At 37.4% G+C, this 15,904-nt stretch overlaps 1 protein-coding gene across 1 annotated transcript in view; it reads right to left on the bottom strand.

Annotated features, from left to right (window-relative positions):
* Nucleotides 1–728: 728 nt before the first annotated feature.
* The window catches only part of PRKAR2B (protein kinase cAMP-dependent type II regulatory subunit beta), a 61,276-nt gene continuing 46,100 nt past the window's right edge, over nucleotides 729–15,904 (bottom strand). Inside the window, exons 3-11 of the mRNA XM_075274128.1 lie at nucleotides 11,955–12,007; nucleotides 10,275–10,358; nucleotides 8,741–8,847; nucleotides 6,925–7,078; nucleotides 4,021–4,122; nucleotides 3,859–3,933; nucleotides 3,050–3,115; nucleotides 2,377–2,515; nucleotides 729–1,778 (exon numbers count right to left, since the gene is read on the bottom strand). Coding sequence (XP_075130229.1) covers nucleotides 1,645–1,778; nucleotides 2,377–2,515; nucleotides 3,050–3,115; nucleotides 3,859–3,933; nucleotides 4,021–4,122; nucleotides 6,925–7,078; nucleotides 8,741–8,847; nucleotides 10,275–10,358; nucleotides 11,955–12,007 — 914 coding nt within the window. The 3' untranslated portion in view covers nucleotides 729–1,644. The remainder of the gene's footprint in view (nucleotides 1,779–2,376; nucleotides 2,516–3,049; nucleotides 3,116–3,858; nucleotides 3,934–4,020; nucleotides 4,123–6,924; nucleotides 7,079–8,740; nucleotides 8,848–10,274; nucleotides 10,359–11,954; nucleotides 12,008–15,904) is intronic.

The raw sequence follows: 15,904 nt of genomic DNA, 5'->3' as shown, positions 1-15,904 counted from the left end.
CAAAATATGTTGGATGTCACAGATCATTTGTAAACCACTAAGGGGATGTTCATACTACCATTGGTGACCATCAGTTGTGTCCGCTGCTAGTGTCCATTACAAGATTTTGACAACGGACATAAGCAGAACTATGACAAATCCATTAAAAAATTCCATTTATTTCAATTGGAATTTCATGTCTTGTCCATTAGTAACCATTAGGTTGAGTTCACAGAGTTTTTTGGTCAGGAATTTGAGGCCGAATTTGCCAAAAAGACGGCTCCCATTGAAATCAATGAGAGCCGGTCAGTTCTTTTTTCCAGGAGCCATTTGTTCGGGCTCCCAGAAAAAGGAAGCAACATGCTCATTCGTCAGGCGGATTAAAATTAAGATTTTCACTAACCATCTCAGAGGTGAAAGTCTTGTGTCTTGATTGGTTCTTGATCATGAATACAGGAATTTTCTATTATCTGGGACCCAGCCATGATTTCCTTATTGTGGCGAGGTTGTGTCCTGCTTGTTTGTGTGTAAAGAGTAAGAAAATCATGGCTAACTTTCTGACAAGTTCTAAACAATAAAAAGTTCCTGCATTCAAGGTTGTATTCATTGGGAACTGATCACTGGTAACATCAGACGGTTAGAGAATATCTATGTAGCTCTGAAAAACATTTCACTATATATATTTTCATACATGTCTAACTCTGAATTGTCTGCAAATTGAAACATGGTTATGTTTAAACTGAGTCTGATAGTCCTGCTTTTTACTACAGATAAGTAGTCATCTTCTTCTTCATTTAGGAGAGTTTACTCTTCATTGTAATCAAGTTGGTTACGTTTTTACATAGCATCAGAATTGATCCCAGTGACAAATTGTCCGCTTTTATAGTAGATCTGTTAGTGACAGAATTGCTTTAGAAATAAAAGTGTTGTATATGTACTGTTTGGTATTTTGCTTTTCATGTATTGATTAGTTTCAGCAATGTCTGTTTGTTGTACTTATTCTTTGTTGTGTGGATGCCGTGAGTCATTTGTAAAAACTAAAGCAAACAACGTGAAAATAAAGCTAAGTACAGTCATTCTCATAAAAACTACATAAAAAGTGGTGTCTTGTATTCAATGATGTGGCATGCTTACTGGTTCATTTAGTGTATTTATTTCCGTTCTAAATGAGGTAACACACAAAACCATGCTAAGCCTATCTGACTGATATAACTGCTGAGTTCCTTGTCAGAGGGGAGCCATTATGGATGATTACCCTACGAATAGCAGATGTATTTGATCCATTAGCTTAGCATCTACAGTTTGGAGAAGATATAGTACTGGTCCACCTATATCAGAATACTGATGTTTTTAAAATCTAAAGGTTTACAGAGGAAAAATTGCAAATTAAGTCTATTGTCTATAAACTCACAACTTTCCTCACATGGAAACCTGCTGTAATAAATCATTTAAAAATCTCACAACCTTAAGTGTGATCAGCAAGCTACTGCAAAGCAGTCATGGATTGCAAGCTCTTCTGCCACTAAAGGGGCTAATGTTAAAAAAAAAAGAAAAAGAAAATCACAGAATATGCTTGGCATCTACACAAAAACAGACACATTCTCTGTGGACTGACCACAACTGTGCTATTTTTTCTCTTTATGTCTTCTACATTGCCGTCTTTACTCAGGAACTTGGGTCAGTTATGTCCATATTTGTTCCAAACAGCGCAACCAGCTGTTCTTCATAATTTGCAATGTTCCTTTTCATTATCTCCATACATGGTCCCAAAAGCCTTTCGAATGCTTGCACATCCATGACTGTGAGAAAGGAGAACACACAGTGGCTAAGTCTTCAGTAGCACTTAGTTATAAGGACGGTTTTTAGACAACAATTACTTAGTTCAACATAATTCACAAAGTTAGACCTTATACACACGTCAGTGTTGTTTTTTGATGGATCTAACGAATGTTAAAAATGGACTTACAAGTCTGTTTTTAATTGCCATTTTGCTTCCTTTTTTGATGGGTGAGTGTTATCCGTATTGCATCAGTTTTTAACTGTCAGTGAAAAATATGGATGAATTTCATTTATCTTTCTTTGTGACCCAACCCACTGATCTGTTTTTAATATGAAAATGAATCCACAGATCCATTGATTTCAATTGGGTCCATGAAAACAGCATGTGATACAGCATGTCAGTACATGTGAATAGTCACACTGAAATCGATGTGTTCTCACAAGGTGTGACGGCCAGTACAAGAAAACATTTGTCACATGGCCGTTTTTCACTCTCATGTGAATAAGGCCTTAATTTTTTTTCTCTGATATGCAAAGGATAGCGATCCTGTCTCCAATAACATAAGACTAATTATGTAAAAAAAATACAACGTTATAGAATAATAACATTAATATTACCTAAACATTTTACACTCCCGACAGCATATGCTGAGGCAGCTCTGGGTTTGTTTGTCACCAAGGCAAGTTCTCCAAAATACTGTCCTCTGGAGTACCGAGCAATTTCAACTGCCTCGTTCTGTTCTGCATCTGCTTTACTCTGGAAAGATTCAAATACTTAAGATTAAAATAATTGAAATAGGAAAAAACATTCTTATATCTATGCTCAACTACAAAGCAGAACAATCAAGATATTAAAATCTGTGCCTATCCTGTATTGGTATTCTACTTACATTTCTCCAGTAGGACTATGACAGCAAAGCACAACAAAACAACATGCATTATTAGTCATTATTTTATTAAAGCATAATTTAAGTTGACCACAAATGGAGTATTATGACTAATGGTTCAAATAATAGCAATGCTAATCTTCCTTATGAGTGTGGCGTATTCTCTGCTAGGATAGAGGGACCAGCATCTCATTTCCTGATATTGTCACAGTTTCCAGTAGTGTGGACCAAATCTATTAGACTTTTATAACACAATGCCATAAATGTTCTATAAGAAAAAAAACTCTTGAAATGAAAACCAGATTTTGTGGCAAAATTCATTTGACAGGTAATGGAATACAAATGATAGCTCCTTAGTTAAGTTTGTTCTTATAGCAATGAAAGAGAACAATAACAACAAATACCTTTCTTTTCATTGTTATTTTCACTTCCCCGGTCTCAACAATAAAAAAACTGTCTGCTCCATCACCCTGAGGAATGAAAATAATACACTGTATATCAACAATAATGACAGAAAAGCCAACTAGGCCCAAATGCAAGTTCTTCATCATCAGCAATAAGTAATCTGTGATGAAAACACACCTACACACTACATCTGTCACAGCTACATAGTTACCCAAAGCTCTCCTATTGGTTTACTAATTTACTAATACTGTCTAATAGACAGTGTGTAAAGTCAGACTAGAGCGTTATAAAAGTTGCTAGTTACACTGTCTAATTTAACTTTATACTACCCATTTTCTGGCTTAGTTTACCTCCCAAAATGTACTAAAATGTAGGTGCGTTTTACACCACAACCCTTGATGCAACAAGTGTCTGAAACAGTTAGTAAATGTGGAGTAAGGAAATTATACCAGTTTTCTGATGCAAATTACTCAAGAATTCTGGTGTATTTTCATTAGCAAATCCTCCTCAGTGGAGCAGATTTATTAACACTGGCGCTTCATGCATGTGCATGCTATGGCAGATTTACAACGAGGTTCTGTCTAGCGTAGTTATTAACTGGCATGACTTCTTATAAATCTATCAAGCTAAGACATCTCCATTGAGCAAGGTACACAATGGGGGGTTGTGGCGCATGACTGGTGTATGGAAGCCAAATGTGTGCCACAATACCACCCTTCTACATCGTGAAAAGAGGGCAAGATCATTTTCCCCCAATGTGTCTGCTTTGATATTTCTGATATTTCAGTATTAAAAAAGAAAAAAATACCTGAGCGATAATTTGTTCCCCATCACCATAGGCTTTGGTGTCTATGACATCTACCACCTTTAAACGTTCTGAAACCTAGGAATATAGTAGAATATTTGGAAATATAATTGTTGCAGAGTCATAACTAAATACAGATCCACTTTTCCCGTTCCCAGAACTTACTTCTAAGGACTTTAAGAAGGGCAGGGATTCAATAAAGTTTTCATACATCCTTCTCTTTTTAGCATTGTTTTTCACAATAATTCTTCGGAAAGTCACTCTGTCCTTTATTTCATAAAAAAGGGAAAGAAAGATTATCATTTAGTCTTGAATGTTGCATCTGATAATACAGAAAAGCTGAGCTACTAAATAATAAACTTCATTATATATTACAGATCATACACACGACTATTTTATGGATATATGTTGTATAGATCTTTTATACAACATACACAGAATTCTATGGAATCATAGCAAATTTCAGAGAAAAGGTTCCATCTTATGCCAAATCAAGGAACTATATTTCTGGGGCTATCCAAGCATTGATGTGTACATGAGTCTTTCATCCTATATGACAATGTAATGTTACATACAATAATACAAATTAAGGATGCTAAAGGAGTAAATGATCATATAATTAACTGATGTATAATATAACAGGGAAACGGTTTGTAAACATTTCAACAGTTCATGGATGTAGTTTGTAATGACTCATCTGAAACAACTAATACTTTGCACCACCAGGGGGTGATCAACAGCTTTCACTCTAGTAAACGATATGAAACATACAGCAATATTTCAATTTCTTTTTAAATTATTTGCGCCAATTTTACAATGCAGTCTAAATACAGAAATAAGTCAATGATAAAACAATTGTTTAGATTTGATAATAATGAATTGTGCACACATAAAAGTTATGGTTACCAGTAATATAAAGATCACACTTCCAATATTTTCATATATGATGAATATCAAACCTGCATCTAAAAAATGGCTGTATATGTATGTGGGCTTTGAAGTCAGACTCATGGTCAGTTTTGAGTGGAGTTAGATTAAAAAAAGTTACAAACTTGATAATAAAATCTATAATTTTAATATTATATTATAGAGTTATTAATGCTGAAAAATATTTACTTTGATAAGAATTTAAGAACGTTTCAAGCTATTAATGGTATAAATATCTATTATTGTCTATTATCCCTATATAAACAGATATAATGGGACAACAATTTCTTCCAAAGCTTTCTTCCTTTTGTTGAAGGTGCTATCTCTTCCTGCACAGCTCTGAATTTGTCTGGTGTCATCTGCAGGTTTTACTTAGGGCTCTTCTGTCTCAGGGGCATTAATGCCTCCATTTTGGGGTCCATTCCTCTCCTGCATTCTCATCACAAGGCTTTTTTTATTATTATTAGGCTAGCTTTCCATGCTACTATTTGTCCCTGTCATGGAATAAATGATGAGGTATCTCTGTAATATGGCTTCAGCACTGGACTCATCCTTGCTGTCATCCAAACTTGTAGGAGGCTGCAGATATTCTTTCGGCCATGATTCTACTTCATTAGCATCAGAGCAGTCTTGTGCAATGAGTGCTGCGATTTATTCAGGAGTTGAAATTGACCTGATGTCGAGGTGGGGCTGTGGAAAAATGGAGGAGTTGGAGTCGGTGGTTTGGCTTACCAACTCCAGATCCCTGAATTATGTACCAATAACTAATAAAACCACTTTTTTCAAAATGTTCTAAATCCATCCTACCAAATGTAGCATATTAAAGTTCATGTAATAACTAATTAATAATTCATCATTTGTTTCAGTAATTTCCTGCATAGAAGCAGTTAATGTAATTAAATGTAATAAACATTCTTATAAAGTAACCCCAATAGATTGTCAATTGTTTTGTTATATCAATATATGTACATGATCAAGTATGTACATGAGCCCCCCCCCCCCCATCTGTCTTACATGTCCTGTGAATATGTAACAGCCACAGCAGGGATAGCCTTTGCCGTGCAGTGTACATTGCACAGACTGTGAGGAGGGGTGAACCATGTAAAGAGAGAAGAAGATGGGGATTTTTAAATATATACTGTATAATTCAAAAGCCTTCTATTTTGGTAATATTAAGTTATCTCCTTGCCACTACATTGCTGATAATTATTAGATTGGTGGGGTCTGACTGATGCCATCAAATGGAGCATGTAAATGAATGGACAAATGGTGGAATATTTGTAATGAACAGACCTCATTGGAGTCCTTCACCCAATGCTGGATTAATAGAATTGTAATATATAAAGAGAAGGAAACAAGTATCTCTGTAGCTCTATGTTATTTACTTAGACTAAAGAGTGGCTCTTTAAGCAGGGCATAAAAAGGAATCTTGGGACATCATCGAAAACTTTCAATCGTGCCTCACTTCACCATGGTCAGCAATAAAAGACCATATTTCAGAAAACAAAGTTTTGATAGTTTGCCCAATGGTAAGGTTTCCTGTGTATGTATATATTAGTTTCTTACACCTCCCTACCACCATACACTATAACTTCCTCCACAACTGAGGTTCATTTAACATGAAGGCTTTCTGCTAGTTACTGAGAGCTATAGAAGGTGCTGTTACATCCTGGTTGAACATATATTCAAGGCAAAAATGGTACTACCCTATCAAAGAAAATTAAAGAAAACCTAATGACCCATTTTAAGTCAATAGAAAAAAATGAGTCAAATGGGTCAAAACATTTGTACAAACAATGATCTGTTATTCCTTGCAAACTCAACAAAAAAGAAAAACATTTGTACATTAAAAATATTATGTCCACCCAGATTTTTTGTTGTTGATGTCAAATGAAACTTTAAATGTGTGAATATAAGGTTGACACACGTAAGAAATTCCAACATTTTCCCCAAGTTTATTCATTTTACATATCTGTCTGACATGTATGCTAATATTATCAGCAATCTGACATTTCTATCTGAGTGTTATTTTTATCTTTTTTTGTCAATGAGATTAGATTTCTTTTCCAAAAATACACTTTAAATTATTCCTTTTCTTTTTCCTGAAATTAAAATTCCTTATATGTATATTGAGGTACTTACCAGACACCATATTGCTCCAGCAGATGTAGCAACAATTGTAGCAGCTCTAGGTGTGTTATACATTAATGCTAACTCCCCAAAACTTCCTCGGTTGTCATAACAACCAACACATCTTCCTGCACCGTCTACCTTTACATAAATGTCATATGTTCCCCTGTAAAAATAATAATAAAAAAAAAGTGGCATATTCACTGTCAACAGCATACACATGGATTAAACAAAAATATCAATAAGAAATCATTTAAGCTCTGGTATGTGTAGGAGCATTTTAGCTTTGATCTTGCTCAAAATCGTAGCAAAGAACACAATTTCACTGAAACATGGAAAGGCATATCTGGTGTCTGAAAAACTATGATCTTGCCATGTACAGACCATTCCACAGGTGACATAGGGAAATACAAGTAAAACTCTTTGAGGCTAAGGCCCCATGTAGTGAACTGCAGCCAAAAAGTGCTGCAAAAAAGACTGCAGCGAAAATGCATCACGTTTTTTTTACGCAGCACTTTTCACAGAAAGTTCACAGAGTATTCCTATTCTAGATTTCTATTACACCTATATGGAAATCACCAGCATTTCCGCAGGTATAATTGACATGCTGTGATTTTCAAAACGAAGGTGTTTTGGGGGCAACACGGTGGCTCAGTGATTAGCACTGCAACCTTGCAACGCTGGAGTCCTGGGTTCGAATCCCGCCAGAAACAACATCTGCAAGGAGTTTGTATGTTTTCCCTGTGTTAGCGTGGATTTCCTGCCATTCTACAAAGACATACTGATATGGAAAAATGTACATTGTGAGCCCTATATGGGGCTGACAAACAAAATACAGGTGTTTTTGAAAACACAGCTTTTCTGCAGTGGCTTTTTTTCTGCAATTTGTGGATGGGAATAACCATAATCCCATCCACTATGCAGGTACTATAAATGCAATGTTTCTTCAATGTGGGAAAACCAGACTAAGGGTGCATTCACACTAAGTATACACTCATCTCATTCTGAGTGTAAAACACATTCAGAATGAGCGCGTACAAAGCAGATCCCATTCATTTCTATGGGAGCCGGCATACGTGCGCTCCCCATAGAAACAAATGGGCTGCTTTTTTTCCTATTGCTATCAATGTGATACGCGCGTATAGGAGAAAAATGTCTGCAGACTTTCTTTAAAAAAAAAAAAAAAAAAAAATGCAATGTGTTTCGCCACGGTCATTTCAATAGTGGTTTTTTTTTTTTTTTGCAGTGATTTGCTGCTTGGGGCCTTAGCCTCAGGCCACGGCTTCATAGTGTCTTTGGCTGTAACTCTGTCACTCAACCAAAGATCACCAGGACGCCTTGCGACTTATTCACTCATGTTAGTTAATGAACTTACATTGCAGGTACAAGTCGAACGCTGCTCAATTTTATTTGCAATCATTGTGGCACCTGGCGATCTTTGGTCACGCAATGAAAATCGCCATGTAGCCCCAGCCTTATTGTTTCATTATAGGAACAGAAAAATAGAAATTACAATGGAAATGTATCCAGTGCATGACAGGCACAAACAGGTTGTGAAGGACACTATTGACTTGTATTCATCATTGGACCATTGACTTAGATGTGAACCTACCCTTAGCAAGCTATACAGTGTAATATTAGACGCTGTTTAGCAAAAAATAAATCCACAAACTTAAGTATATAAAACACAAAACATTTACAATTTTACTAAGAAGCATATGCAGCTATGGTTCTTTTTTTTCCTTTGTGCAGGTATGCTTGCATAGATAGCAACTACAATCTTCATACTTAAGTCAGATCCTTTCCTGAAATATTAAGAACTCTGTACCTGTCAATAACATAAAAGTTGTCTCCGTCATCACCTTGATCAATTATGTGGTCTCCACATTTGACCAACTTCTCAAACATTGCATCTAATACTTGAGACATTTGTTCCTGATAAAAAAACAAACAAAAAACACAGAAATAAAAAATCCATACAATGTAACAGCAAAGAAGGTTTCAGTACAACATGTTCGTAGCAAGTTCATACAAATAATTTAATTTAATTACATAATTTGATACTGAACTGTATTACAGGACTATATCATAGTTTAAGATTCAGTTTCAAGTAATGAAAAGTAGTAACATTTCATCTTGTAAACTGCTACACCTTTACCCATCATTAACAAACCACATTGCATGCAGACACTACTGGCGGTATCTCATCTTCCTTGAGGCATATACATAAGATCGATCGGTCCCAACAAAATCAGCGGGATTGACCAGCTTTGCTCTAATGTACTGTATATAGAGGTCGAAAGTCCAACACTAAGAACTGAAATAAATTTAAGGGTTAAATTAACTCTATTTTTTCTCAGTCAGTGAATAAATGCTAATTTCTACTGAGCTTCGAGAAATACAGTGCAGGACAGCTGGGTTGCTTAAAGTAAGCCAAAAGCCTACACAGTGAGCACAGTGGAAAAATCAGCTAGTGGAAAAAAAAAAAGCTAGCAGAACCCATTGAAATCAATGGGAGGCTTTTTTTTCAGGCTGAAAATTCAGCGCCAAATAAAGCGCCATTTTCCTCCGTGTGAATGGACCTTAACAGTTAGTTCACATCTGCGTTTGGTAATTCGTTCGGGAATACCCAAACGGAATACCAAATACACTGGCAAGCGTGCTATGAAAGCACACGGACTCCATAGACTATAATGGGGTCCGTGTGCTCTCTGCACGGTGTCCGCACAAAACATGCGGGCAAATGAAATAATAACCCTGACAGCAGAAAGCCATTGAAAACTATTCCACATTTTATGTGCTTTATATGGGCCTTCCAGATGTAAGGTTTGTAAGATCTCCCTTACATATCATTACATTGTATGCTGAACAATGGCTCCTTCCCGCTAAGAGACCCTCCACATTATATAATTAACTTCTTTCTTGAATCTGGTGGAACTTTCTAGAGTCTAATATAAAGAAAATGATTTTTCACATCCTTTAGATGCATCGGAAATAAACACACAAAAATTCAACATTCCCTTAATAACGCCTGTTAGAGGAGGCCCCAAATCACATGGCCTATTAAAATTAGCAGGTTAATCCCTCTTTTTTTCTTAGATGTATGGGGGCATTAGACTCTTACTTAGTGCTGACCTGCATTAATGCTATTGTTTTCTGTTTAGGTATAATAGGGGCAACAAAGTCCATAGTAAATAACTATGGAAAAATACAATGAAAATGATGATGCATTTCCACCACGTTTTTTTCTGCAGCCTTTTTTTGTTGCTTTTCGCTATGTGGCGCCTTTGCCTAAAAGTACTGTATGCTATAGGAACATTAAAATATGTGTGATTTATTAAGTTAGGGGTAAACATACTTACTTGATCTAAGTTTTTAAACAGGAGAATGTCTTTGCAAGCTTCTTGTAATCTGTGTCTCTGATCATCTGTTTTGGGGTTGATAATCTAAATAAACAGTCAAATACATGAAGATCAATATTTTTGACAATCATACTAAATATATGTGTTGTTATGAAATAATCTCACTGTAAAACAGAGCTATATTACGTTAATGTTTGTATTCTGAGGACTTCAATAACAGTTTATTCATGGGCTACTCTCCAAACCTCTGTTTACTGTTTGGAGGTTAGCCAATGGATTCCCCAAAGAGAATCTGAAGGTTAAGAACAGTATTACTGATCATACAAGTGTATACATTTCATTCAATAGGGGCTGGTTATTAGATGACAAATACTTCTGACAGTGAATATTCAAGGAGAGGACAAATGATCTGGCATACTGGAGTTTAAACAGACTGCATATGATTACATTAAAGCCTTGTACACAAACTAGAGCTATAATAAATAACTAACTTTCTTTACAGGTGTTTTATACTTTGAATATACCTTATATATCAGGGGTGTCAATTTAAATACTCAGTGGGCCAAAATTAAACTTGGAAAAAGTTGTGGGCCAACCTTGAAATTTATTGGAAAGTTTTTCCTTCTGATCAGATATATCAAAGAACTTTTTCATATAAATAGAAAACAAAAAAAAACCAAGTTTTTCTTAAACGTAGAATCTGGAACAAACAAAGCTTAATATAGTTTTCTATACTCTAATAGACATTTAGCATGTTTTCACAGGGCAAATATTATTACACTGCAAGCCAAATTTGTCCCATGTGCCAGAGTTTGACACCTATGTTATATACTAAACTTTTATATCTTGCTCTGATAAATGTATGCAAAACGTTTCACTTTAAATGTTTCAGGGCCCGTTCCCATGAAGTAACGCTGCACTCATTTTGACACGTAAACACGTGTCAGAGTGAGCGCTTCAAAACAGATTTCCATTGACTTCAATGGGTTCCGTCTTACGTGTGCTACACATTGAAATCAATGGGAGACTTTTTAACCCATTGATTTCAATGTGTTACATGAGTTAAGCGGAACCCATTGAAGTCAATGGGATTCTGTTTTGAAGCGCTCACTCTGACACGTATTTATGTGTCAGAATGAGCGCAGCGTTACTTCGTGGGAACAGGCCCTCACCTTGACTTTATGTAGATATGGTTTCATAATTCTGAGTTCACACTGAGTTTTTTGGAGCGGATTTTGACGCAGAATTCACCTCAGAATCCGGCTCTAAAAAAACGCCTCCCATTGACTTCAGAAGAAGCAAGCTGCCTTATTTTGCTGTAGATTCAGCCACGGACGTCTGCGTGTGACACTCCCTCCCGACTAGGCCCATTCATTTGGGTCTAATCCGGAGCGGAATGCCGCAACTGGATGCTGATGCACTGTACCGGCATCCAATTGCGGCTAGCCACGGGAGGTGTTTTTTTGAGCGGATTCTGAGTTGGATTCCTGCATCAAAATCTGCTCCAAAAAACTCCATGTGAACTTATCCTAATTATTCTAAGTGACCTCTACAGATACAGGATGTTGCTGTTCTAAAAATAGTGATTCCTCAAATATTAGTCCATATTCAGTCCTATAAGGAACAAGAGTTGGGATAAGTTAACATACTAATGAACATACAAAATGGACTGGACTTTACCCTTTTTTCCGTTTCATCATCTTCTTCATCTGGATTATATGCTTCTGCACACACTAAAATACAAAGAAGGAACAAACATGTCCCCAATGATCAATATTTCCCTCAAGTCATATAACATCACAGACTGGCTCTTGAAAATAAAATCTCAGTACCTAGCTGTCAGAGCCCCAGACACATAGAATCTGACGCACCCCATTGACTATAATGAGGGTCCATCCAGTGTCTGTCTTTTTACAACTGAAAGCGATGGAGGAAAACGTCTGGAACAGATGTGAATGTGTCCTTACTTGTAAAACAGCACACTTATTAGAGCAGTCCTTGTAGCCAGATGACAGGCAGGCTGAGAAGCAATGCCTCAGCAAGATACCGTTATAATCAGTTGTGATATGTTTGCCTGCTTCAACCTGGCACTAATTGGCTAAGGTGGTTACATCATGTGACTGCTGCAGCCAATCAGCATAGAAGTGAGCCATAGGCTACACAGCTTGCCTTTTATATATAAGTATGATTACAATGTAACCTTGTAGACATATAAGTTTCTTTTTATTTACTGCCTTACATATTTGCATATTTAACTGACTGATTGATGTCAATTAATGCGGTTTTAATCATGTTTTGAAGGAGATACTTACTACGCTATTCGGTGTGGTTTAAAACGTTAAGCATAAACATTAAGAAACCTCTTTTTATGGCGCTGCTGTTTTTGATGTCCTGTGTTTTTCCTAGAGATAATGTCAGACCCAGTTCAGTGGGACCTAAATACTTTGCAAACCACAAGTAAACTGAGTTTCTGCTAAAGGGGCTCTATCATTGGGAAAAGTCATTTTTAAATAAGCACAAACTTGCATAGCCTTTAGAAAGGTTATTCCATGCATACCTTTTGTATGTAAATCGCCTCAGTAGTTTTTGAATGAGCCCGTTTTTATTCATATGCTAATTAGCCTCCAGCGTGCACCCTGGACGTCTCATCGAGCACTGTCTCTCTCCTGTGTGCACAGCACAGATCTCCCTGCTCTCATACACAGCCCACAGCAGAGAGAGATGTGCTCGCTGGAGCCTAATTAGGAGCATCTTGCTACTTTTTCCCGATAGCAGGATAAAAAACACTAGCAGGGGAAAAAAAAGTACCGTATCGGACCATAAGATGCACTAAGGTTTTAGAGGAGGAAAATAGGGAAAAAAAAAATTTTAAGGAAAAAAAATTGGTGAAATATTTAATAACCTAATAATATAATATTTCACCAATGTAAATAGAACCGGGGGCTTTCGGACACAGGGATACCAAATGTGTATGTGTTTCACAGTAATGTTTTTGTTTTATATGTATTCTAGGGATATGGGGGTGATTTGAACATATCTATCTATCTAATCTATCTATCTATCTCCTATCTATCTATCTATCTATCTATCTATCTCCTATCTATCTATCTATCTATCTATCTATCTATCTCTATCTATCTATCTATCTATCTAATCTATCTATCTATTCTCATCCATGGATGGAAAGAGACACCCTGCAGTGAAGCTATGCAAGAAGAGAAAAAGGGGCGGGCCAGACGGGTGAGGGAGGTGTGCTTTTCTAAGCAAACTTGAAAACACGCCTCTTTCACCCATCTGGCTCGTCCCTCCTTCACTGCCTCTCAGATCTTGCTCCTGCAATGAAGCCACACAGGCAGGGAAGTAGGGGCGGGCCAGACGGGTGAAGGAGGCGTGGTTTCGAGCTTGCCGAGAAAACCACGCCTCCTCCTCCCGTTTGGCCCGCCCCTCCTTCCCTGTCTGTGTGGCTTCATTGCAAGAGCCAGATCTGAGAGGCAGTGAAGGAGGGGCGGGCCAGACGGGAGAAGGAGGCGTGGTTTTCTCGGCAAGCTTGAAACCACGCTTCCTTCACCTGTCTGGCCCGCCCCTACTTCCCTGCCTCTCATATCTCGCTCCTGCAAACACGCGACACAGACAGGGAAGGAGGGGCAGAGCAGGCAGGCACCGTGCTGCTCTCCTTTTCATTCGCACAGACGGGACACAGACGCTGCACACGCTGCATTCGGACTATAAGACGCACACACATTTTCCTCCCATATTGGGAGGAAAAAAAGTGCGTCTTATAGTCCGAAAAATACGGTAAGTGGCTACCATTCAAATGAATGGAAGCCTTTTTTTGCAGGCAGAATTTGAAGCAGATTCCACGTCAAAATCTGCCTGTAAAACCTCTGTGTGAACATACCCTAAGATGGGGTGGGGGATAACTTCAGATGCTCTGTAGCACCTAGACCCTGGGATAGGCTATCTCTTTGACTACATGCACACGAACGTGTATATGTATGGGACCAGGAAAAAACTATACAGTTATGGATATGTGTGTTTCCGTGACCTCCATGGACCCATAGTTTTCATTATTGAACCCAGGCTACATAAATGGACAGGAATAGAACCTGTCCTGAGTTTCGCCCCTGTGTTTATGGCCCTCTACACAGAACTGTGATAATGCATGTTGTGTGTAGGGGCCATAACAAATAATGGTTCTGACAAAGTTCACGTTCGTGTGAATGAAGACTTAGTGTTTCTTTAATTTTTGAGCAGTATATAGCTAGATTCATATATCATAAATATTTTCATAGATATGCTTGATCAAACACTTATTATTGTAATCTAATTTCCAAAGGTCTAAAGTATGTAAACTAGAAGCCTTTTGAATTGAAACCTACTGTATTTGTTGAGTTTGCTGCTTCTCTCTACATTATTACTTTTAAAGCTTTGAGCCGCTTAGTCTCCTTAAGCAGAAGGCACTAATTCCTGTAAGAGATTGACTATCTGTTTTAAGATACATTACAGGAAAGAGATACATGTGATCAGTCTTCTAGAAATGGGACTACACAGATACTGGAGATAAATATTAAAATGTTCACATTCTACCTGTTCTCAGGTGTTTGCTTACTGTATCTAAGTGTATCTATTTAATAACGTAACACAGGCCATGTTTGGTACAGAAGCATCCTTAACACAGTGATACAGTAGCATTGTAGCATGATATATTATTGGATTTCCATCTACATGATAAGAATCCTTTAAAAGACTAAACAGTGGCACAGTCACAGCATGTGGGGCAAGTCAGACTGCTGAATAATACATGATCTTTTCTCTTGTCAGCAGGCAATTCAACAATTAACCTCTGGCTGTGCAATTTTTAGCTCTATCAAACTGCACTACAGAAAAATCAGCACTAAAGTAACCAGTCTGAGGATTCCCTTATATATGGACATGGAAGAAATAAATAAATCCATAATAATATTGCTTTTTTTTCTACATTCTTCTAATACAATCATAGGCCTTAGGGCCTCAAACCCATGAAAACTCCTTATACTAAGCTCATGCTATGGTTGCCTCTTCATTGTTGGGGTCCGTCGGGGTCAGTTTGCTAGCTGTGAAAAACACAGTTTTCACACTGACAAAGCACATTTGTGTGCATAAAGGGGCTCTATCATTGGGAAAAGTCATGTTTAACTAAGCACATACTTGCATAGCCTTTAGAAAGGCTATTCCACACATACCTTTTGTATGTAAATTGCCTCAGTAGTTTTTGAATGAGCCCATTTTTATTCATATGCTAATTGGCCTCCAGCAAGCACAGGACGTTCTCAGTGAGCACTCCTCTGTCTGCTGTGTGAGAGAGCAAGGAGATGAGTCATCAGAATCATCAGCAGCATGTGCTGTACACACAGGAGAGAGTGTGCTTGCTGAGAACTTCCTGTTCTCGCTGGAGGCTAATTAGCATATGAATAAAACTACTGAAGCAATTTACATACAAAACGTATGTGTGGAATAGCCCAATGGTAGAGTCCCTTTAAGGGCATGTTCGTACAGACTTTTTGGAGCTGATTTTAAGGCAGATTCTGTAATAAAATCTGCTTCAAAAAATTCCTAAAATCTGACTCTCACTCATTTCTAGGGAAAGCAAT

The sequence above is a fragment of the Leptodactylus fuscus genome, chromosome 5, assembly GCF_031893055.1.
Source record: "Leptodactylus fuscus isolate aLepFus1 chromosome 5, aLepFus1.hap2, whole genome shotgun sequence".
In the NCBI taxonomy this organism is placed as follows: domain Eukaryota; kingdom Metazoa; phylum Chordata; class Amphibia; order Anura; family Leptodactylidae; genus Leptodactylus; species Leptodactylus fuscus.
Note: the sequence above shows the minus strand (reverse complement) of the source record. Positions and strands in the feature narration are given on the sequence as shown.